This window comes from Vigna unguiculata, chromosome 10, assembly GCF_037176805.1.
Source record: "Vigna unguiculata cultivar grain cowpea cultivar isolate G323 ecotype 2 chromosome 10, ASM3717680v1, whole genome shotgun sequence".
NCBI classification, from domain to species: Eukaryota; Viridiplantae; Streptophyta; class Magnoliopsida; order Fabales; family Fabaceae; genus Vigna; species Vigna unguiculata.
In genome coordinates, this window is record NC_140801.1 from 46284794 (window position 1) to 46293261 (window position 8468).

An 8468-nucleotide genomic window follows, 5' to 3' on the forward strand; every position below is an offset into this window, starting at 1 on the left:
ATTGCGCATTTATTACTACTGATATTCTGACACGCCGATCGGCCCCTCCTGACTTAAGCATCGGAGTATTTTAGACAGGTACCCCGATCGTCATCCCAACCGATCGAGCTAAGGAGTGGATTTCGTTGAAGTCATTGGAGAGGAGGAAGATAACGCGAAGTGAAGGAGTTCATTTAGCAGGCTCTCGATCCCTACACCCGAAACATTTTGGCGCCCACCGTGGGGCCGAGCAGTCTCTTCTGAGAATATACCCATATGGTGACCACGAGGAACCGAAACAGCAACATGGACGGAGGGAGGTTAGCTGATGATCAGGCGGATACTAGGGAGATGATGCGGTTGATGCAGCAGAGAATGGACGAGATGCAGAGGAACTATGAAGCGCAGATGCAGATTTTACGTGAGGAGAATGCCATCCTAAGGCAGAAGGAGGACGAAATCCCTTCGACGCCGACCGTACCCGACCCGAACAAGCTAAGTCGAGTACAACAGCATCGAGATGCTGAGCGGGTGGAGAGCCGTCTTCCACCCTCGGGACATGAACAATCACAACCAGCTCGGGTTGAGAGGACGCAGGGCTCAAGAGGAAACCCGTCACACACGGTGGCGGAGAGTTCAGGAGCAAACAACGGGGGCCGCCCGTCACGACAGCCGATACCCGCGTCGGGGTCTTCCCCCTTCACCTCGTATATCTTAGAAACACCGCTGCCGGAGAAATGGAAAATGCCGACTTTTGACAAGTACGACGGCACGACCGATCCAGACAACCACATGCGGGTCTTCATGCACCAGATGATGTTTCATGCTGTCAGTGATCCCATCTGGTGCCGAGTCTTCTCAACCTCACTGACCGGGGAGGCACTGGAATGGTTCTCTGAGCTCCCGACCGGTTGTATCGACTCATTTGCTACTCTGAAAGCGAGGTTCAGCACACAGTTCGCGCCTCTGAAACCGGCCATTCTGACGGTCGACAATCTGGTGAACATCCGACAGGAGGATGGGGAATCACTGAGGAGTTACCTTGATCGGTATAACCGAATGTCGGTCAAGATAAAAGGTCTCAGTGACGAGATCGCGCGACATCACTTCTCTTACGGACTCCAGCCAGGAGTTTTTGCGGACAAGATAAGCCGTAAGAAGCCGCAGACGATGGAAGAGATGAGGGAACGCGCAGCCAAATTCATACAGATGGAAGACATGCAGGAGTTTAGGGTGAAGAAGAGGGAGAAAGAGGATGCGGCACTCCCAAAGCCGATGGCTCCTAGATCGAGCAAACCGGTAGCCCGACCTACCGAGAAGAAGCCACCGAGGTTCACAACCTACACCCCCCTGGCTGTTCCCCGAGCTAGGATCCTGCAGGAGGCCTTCAGCGCCGATTCGCTCCCAGCGATTAGGAAGAAGCCTCCGCCGCCCGGTGTCGACGGGAGCAAGCATTGCCAGTACCATCGAACTATCGGGCATACTACCGAAGAATGCCACACGCTCCGCGACAAGATAGAAGAGCTCATTCGACAGGGACACTTGAAGAAATACATTCGGCAAGATCGTCCCCAGCGTAGTCCGGTGAGGAACCAAAGCCCGAGGAGAAGAGTCCCCCCAACCCGATCGGAGAAGAAAAGGGAGCCCGAGCGCGAGAAGCGTAGGAGGGGACCCTCCCAGTCACGGCGGAGTCCGAGAAGGAGCCGCAGTCGTAGCCAGGAAAGACCTCTGAGGGGTTATATCAACACCATCTCCGGGGGGTTCGCCGGAAGAGGGTCAAGCTCCGCAGCCCGAAAGAGGCACGTTCGGGCGCTGAAGTCGGTCCATCTGGTCGAGAAGAAGATCCGATCGATGCCTCCCATCACATTCACAAACGACGACTTCAAGGCGTCGGACCCTGATCATGACGACCCGATGGTCATCTCGATAGAAGTGGCCGAATATGGGATCGGGAAGGTGTTGGTCGACCAGGGAAGCTCGGTAAACATCCTATACTGGAAGACCTTCCAAAAGATGAACCTCTCCGAGGACCTGATCGTACCATACAACGAGCAGATAGTTGGTTTCTCGGGCGAGCGGGTGGACACGAGGGGATACGTAGATCTTCGCACGAGGATCGGCTCGAGGAAGGACGACCGAGAGGTAAGAGTTAGATTCCTTCTTGTTGAAGCTAACACTTCATACAATGTGTTGCTAGGGAGACCCTGTTTGAACGCCTTCGGAGCGATTGTGTCTACCCTGCACCTGGCCATGAAGTTCCCATCGGACAGAGGGACGATATGCACGGTGCATGCAGATCAACAGGTCGCCAGACAGTGCTATGCTGCAGGGTTGAGGATCAGGCCTCAAAGCCGACCGCGTAAACAATCCCGATCGGAGGTAGCGATGACGGACCTGGATCCCCGAACAAACACAGAGGATAGGCTGCAACCAGAAGGAGAGACCAAGGAGATCTTCATCGGGAGCCAACCTGGACAACTCACGAAGATTGGGGGAGCCCTGAGGGCGGAAGAGGAAGAGCTCATCGGCGCCGTGATCCTGGAAAACAAAGACCTTTTCGCATGGTCGAGCGCCGACATGCCAGGCGTCCACCCGGACGTGATGTCCCACAAACTAGCCATCTTCCGAGAAGCCCGGCCGGTCGCTCAGAAGAAAAGAAAGATGGGAGAAGAAAGACGGAAGGCGGTCGAGGAGGAGGTGAGAAAGCTAGAAGGAGCTGGTTTTATCAGGGAAATCAAATACACGACATGGCTGGCTAACGTGGTCATGGTAAAAAAGCCGAGCGGGAAGTGGAGGATGTGTACTGACTTCACTGATCTGAACAAAGCTTGCCCAAAGGACGCATATCCCCTGCCTAGCATCGATCGGCTGGTAGACGGGGCCTCGGGGCACAACTTCCTAAGCTTTCTGGACGCATACTCAGGGTATAACCAAATCCCTATGTATGGCCCGAACAGGTCTAAAACGGCGTTCATCACAGATCGAGCAAACTTCTGCTACGAGGTCATGTCGTTCGGTCTGAAGAACGCGGAGGCTACCTATCAGAGGTTGATGGATCGGGTCTTCCGCGGGCAGATCGGTCGGTCCATGGAAGTCTATGTGGACGACATGGTCGTGAAGTCGCAGACTGCCGAAGACCATGTACGCGACCTCGGCGAGGTCTTCCGCCAGTTACGCAAGTACAACATGCGTCTCAACCCAGAGAAGTGTGTCTTTGGGGTGCCGGCAGGGAAATTTCTAGGTTTCATGCTGACCGCCCGAGGCATAGAGGCGAATCCAGACAAGTGCGCTGCTATCGTGGAGATGAGGAGCCCTAAAAACCTGAAGGAGGTTCAGCGGTTAATGGGGCGGGTTAATGGGGCGGCTGACTTCTCTGGCACGCTTTCTGCCCAAGCTGACAGAGAAAGTTAAGCCGATCCTGAAGATCATGAAGAAGCAAACTACAGAGAAGTGGGATGACCGGTGCGAGGCGGCATTTCAACAAATAAAGGAGATGATCACCAGTCCGCCAATCATGAGCCGACCGGCAGAAGGGTTGCCCCTGCAGTTATACCTGTCGGTATCTAACGACACGATTAGTGCGGCCTTAATACAAGAAGCCCCGGAGCAGCGGCCTGTTTATTTCATCAGCCGAGTTCTACAGAGCGCAGAAACGAGGTATCAGTTGATAGAAAAGATAGCCTTGGCGTTATTAACGGCCTCACGTCGGTTGCGGCAGTACTTCCAGAGCCACCAGGTGGTCGTCCGAACCGATCACCCTATAGCCAAAATACTCCGGAAGCCCGACTTGGCTGGTAGAATGATCGCATGGTCGGTTGAGTTATCCGAGTTCGGTCTCAAATACGAACCTAGAGGATCTATCAAAGGGCAGCATTTGGCCGACTTTGCAGCCGAGCTCCATGGACCGATCCCTTCGTCCGAGCAAACATGGATTCTGTTCGTCGACGGGTCGTCGGACAAACGAAGTGCCGGAGCAGGAATCGTCATTGAAGGACCGAACGGCTTCACAGTGGAGCACTCCTTGCAGTTCCAGTTTAAAGCATCAAATAACCAGACGGAGTATGAAGCGCTGATCGCCGGGTTGAGGCTAGCAAAAGACTTGGGCGCAACAAAGTTGAGGTGTAACACCGACTCTAAGCTTGTGGTCGGACAAGTACAGGGAGAATATCAGGTTAGGGACGATTTACTACTCCAGTACTATCACAAGACTGTCGAAGCCATGAAGGAGTTTGAGGAGGTGACCATCCATCACATCCCCCGAGCGGAGAACGCCCGAGCCGACAGGCTATCAAAGCTAGCGGAAGGAAAAGAGAAGGGCCAATTAAAGACAATTATCAGGCAAACCCTGATGAGACCTTCAGCAGGAGAGTGCGCCGTAACAAGTCGATCGGTTGACTGGACTACCGAGGTGCGAGAACTCTTAAAGAGGTGCGAGGCTGGAGAAGAGGTTAGGCCGACGGAGAGGAGACGAGCGCTCCGGTTCGTGATCATCGGGGAAGATCTATATAAGAGAGGCTTCACAGCGCCGCTCTTGAAGTGCTTATCAGCCGACGAAGCAGAGTACGTCATGAACGAGGTCCACAATGGCGTCTGCGGGATGCATACCGGTCGGAGAACGATGAAAGCAAGGATACTCCGAGCGGGATATTTTTGGCCGACCATGGAAGAAGACTGTGAAGCCGTGATACGCAAATGCGCAGGATGTCAAGCCCATGGAAATGATATGAAGAGGGCTCCGACCGAGCTACATAGTTTGACAGCCCCGTGGCTGTTCGCCCAATGGGGCATGGACATCGTCGGACCTTTTCCAATCGGCCGAGCGCAGAAGAAATTCATACTCGTAGCAGTCGACTACTTCACTAAGTGGGTCGAAGCGGAGGCTCTGGCTAATATCACCGCTCGGCAGGTTCACTCCTTCGTCTGGCGTAACATCATATGCCGCTTCGGCCTTCCCCACACGATAATCACTGACAACGGTCGTCAGTTCATTGACAAAAAGCTGAAGGACTTCTATCGGCAAGTAGGGATACGGCACGTGACTAGCTCGGTCGAGCATCCCCAAACCAACGGCCAGGCTGAGGCCATGAATAAGGTGATAGTGGCCGAGTTAAAGAAGAGGTTAGGAGAAGCCAAAGGAGCGTGGGTTGACGAGCTGCCACAAGTCCTTTGGGCCTACCGATGCACGCCACACGGGACGACTGGAGAATCGCCCTTCAACTTGACATATGGTACAGATGCCATGCTGCCGGTCGAAGTAGGGGAACCGACCCTTCGGCGGGAAATGCAAGACTTGGAGGTGAATTATGGACGAATGCGCGAGAAGTTAGATTGGACGACCGAGCGAAGAGAACGAGCAGCCGTGCGAGCTGAAGCGTGCAAGAGAATGGTGGCAAGAAGGTATAACGCGAAGGTCAAACCAAGGAGTTTCGTCAAGGGAGATTTAGTCTGGAGAAAAACCAATGACGCCCGAAAGAAGTCAACACAGGGAAAGCTAGCACCAAACTGGGAGGGCCCGTTCCGCGTGACCGAGAGCCTGCAGAATGGAGCCTATCGGCTGGAACACTTGAGCGGCAAAGAAATACCCAACACATGGAACGCGTCACACCTCAAAATGTATTACAGTTAATCATGAATAAAATGAGCGTTTCATACAACTCCATCTAACATTCTAACCGACGGGACTCCCTACGGGACCCAAGGAAAGCCTGACCGATCGAGTAAGGGACTTGCAAGAGGAAGTCCCGCTCTGTCAGCACCGATCCTAGCGATCTAATTACCCTACGTCCCTGCGGGACCCAGGCAAAGCCTGACCGATCGAGACAGGGACTTCCGAGAGGAAACCCCACTCCATCAGCACCGATCCTAGAGATCTAATCACCCTACGGGTAAACAAGTGACACGAGCTGTCTTGGTCGATCGGTGTTTAACACCAACGATTTAAAAAACGAACCAAATGCACAAGTCACCTGTATAAGACAGGTAACAAAGATGTCAAGTTTAACGTTTGCACACCGGTCGATCGATCAGCTCAATAAGCACGACTAAGCAAAGCAACAAGTTAAACAATTATACGGCCGATCGCCAACGTTAAGAAACAGCATAATTACGGCCGGACGCCAAAACGAATTGGTGAGCGAACGAATGAAGGAAAGAAATAACATTTGATATGAACAGGAAGTTAAAATTTACACAAGTTTGAGTAGGTTAATAACCGAGCGAACGCGATCGAGCTAACGGACGATCGGGTTCGATCGGTTATATCAAAATTACAAGTAAAAATAAAAAATAAAAAGCCTATGCAGGAGGATCATTGACTTCGTCCAGCCGGTCAAAGACCCTCTCCACCTTCCCATCTACAACTCCCATATGGACGTCGAACCGGTCGGGAGAGCAGTTGTAATGGAAGACCGCCAGGTCGACGACCCTCTGGAAGCCCAATTCATATTGAGCGAATACTTGTTCATCGGCCACTTCCAGCTCGGCCTCCAAATCCTTGGCCTTCTTCTGCCAATCTGACGCTGAACTAGAGGCGGCCATATGCTCCAGAGTTAGATCGTCGAAACGACGTTGGAGCTTGCGCAGTTCTTCAGCGGCTTCACCTGCTTTGGCTTGCTCTGCCTTGGCTCGGTCGTTTGCAGCCTTCAACAGCCCGGCACACTTGGCGTGCTCAGTTTTGATGCCGTTGAGCCGGTCGAACTGAGCCTTCAAGTCAGCAGCCGACGCCTTCACCTCTTTGAGCTCAGTCTTGGCCGCCGCGAGCTCTTTTTCCAAGTCCTCTATTCTGCTCCGCTCGGGGCGAGGAAACTTGGTGTACAGGGCGGCCAGTCTGAGGGTGAGCTCCCCTGCGGTCCGAAGGGCATCTTCTTCAGACACGTCCTTCAGTGCCTCAGTCATGCGAGGTCCCAACTGAAGGAAGACCTCTTCATCCAGGCGAGCGCCGCCGCCGAGGAAAGCGTCGGCCAAGGATCCAGATGTTTCCCTGTGCTTCTGCTTTTTGAACGGGGGAACGATCGGGGGGTCGTCTCTTTTGGACTTCTTTCCCTTGTCCCCGGCCGCGGCGGCGGCAGCACCAGAACCCGGCCGCTTCACAACCAGACGAGGCCGCGAGACAGCGCCCGAAGTGCCGGCAGGAGCGGCGGTGGGAGGAACTTGACCGGTCGGAGAGGCAGCTAGAACGGTCGAAAGTGGCACCACCTCCTCTATGGTATCTCCCCCCCTTCGTCGAGCCTTAGCGCGAGCCACGAACTCGGCATTAGCAGCGGTCGTTCGAGACATTATATCTGCAAAACAACAAAGCAAATAAGTTAAACTGCGACCAAGATTGACGATCGGTAATATCAGAACAACTAACCATAAACCGCCCTCGATAAGTCCGGAGAGCGGAGGCATTGGATCAGCGGCCGCGGGGGATCTTGTCGGGCAGGGTCTTGAGGACGGCCAGGTCAGCCCGCTCGGCCGGGGTCAATCGTTCTTCAGCCCAAGCATCAGTGGGAGGTGGGAACGCCGTCCAGTAAAGCGGAAATTTGGGACGATCCTGCTCGTCGAAGATATACCTCCTTCCCTTGCGGGTAATTGCGACCTTAAAAAATCCGGTCTTGAAACCCTTGTAGGAGGCAAGATAAAGGGTGAACAGGCTCTTGTTCGCCCCGAGGAACGAAACTCAACCCTTGGACGCCGTCGGCCGCGTCTTATAGAAATGAAGGAACAGAGGCATGGTGGGTGTCAGGCCGGCCGCCCGGCAAAGGACGTCGAACGCCTGCATAGACGCCCATGCGTTCGGATGAATCTGCGTCGGTGCACATTGAATCTGACGGAGGACGGCCATCTGCCAATCGGCAAACGGCACGTTCAAACCAAGATCATGGAAGAGGCAGGTGTAGACGTAGAAGAAGTCTAGCTTCGCCTCTCTCTTCCCGTGGCACACTCTCTCGTTGCCGGCACATATCTTGACCCGAAGGTGCCCATCCTCTACCCCCTCGCTAAATATCCTGGTCCGCTCGACCAGATCCCCCAGGTCGTTCCCCCAACGAAACCTCGTCGCGACCGTACGCGGCTCATAAGGAGCCCAATCGTACCCCGATATTTCCGGCAGATTGACTTCGTCCCCCTCGTCGCCAACGTCGATCCCGATGATGTCCCCACTTTCTTCAGAAGCAGCGACCTGCTCCGCCGCCTCCGCGATCGGTGCCTCGTCCTCAGAACTGCCACTTAGGAGTATTGGTGAACCCGTGCCGCTCGACACTCCCCCGAGCGAAGTTCCCGATTCAGACGACTCAAACAAGGCGGAAATCGACCCGGCGTCCCCAGACCACCCGACCGCTCCACCCGACAGACCATCTGAATCCGATGCGCTTGAAGACATTTTTTACCTGCAGAGAGAGAAAAACGATCGGAAGCTCGGCTAGAAAGAGAAAGGAAAGCGTGAAAATAACGACAACCACACAAACCTATTTATAGGGGGGACCATGTGACACGTGGCAGCTCCAGGA

The 8468-nt window shown here is 54.1% G+C and overlaps 1 protein-coding gene across 1 annotated transcript; it reads left to right on the top strand.

Moving 5' to 3' along the window:
• Positions 1–255: 255 nt before the first annotated feature.
• On the top strand, positions 256–3390 carry LOC114165561 (uncharacterized). Its single transcript, XM_028050152.2, has one exon. It carries the CDS (start codon positions 256–258, stop codon positions 3388–3390), a length of 3135 nt encoding a protein of 1044 aa, XP_027905953.2.
• The last annotated feature ends 5078 nt before the right edge of the window (positions 3391–8468 follow it).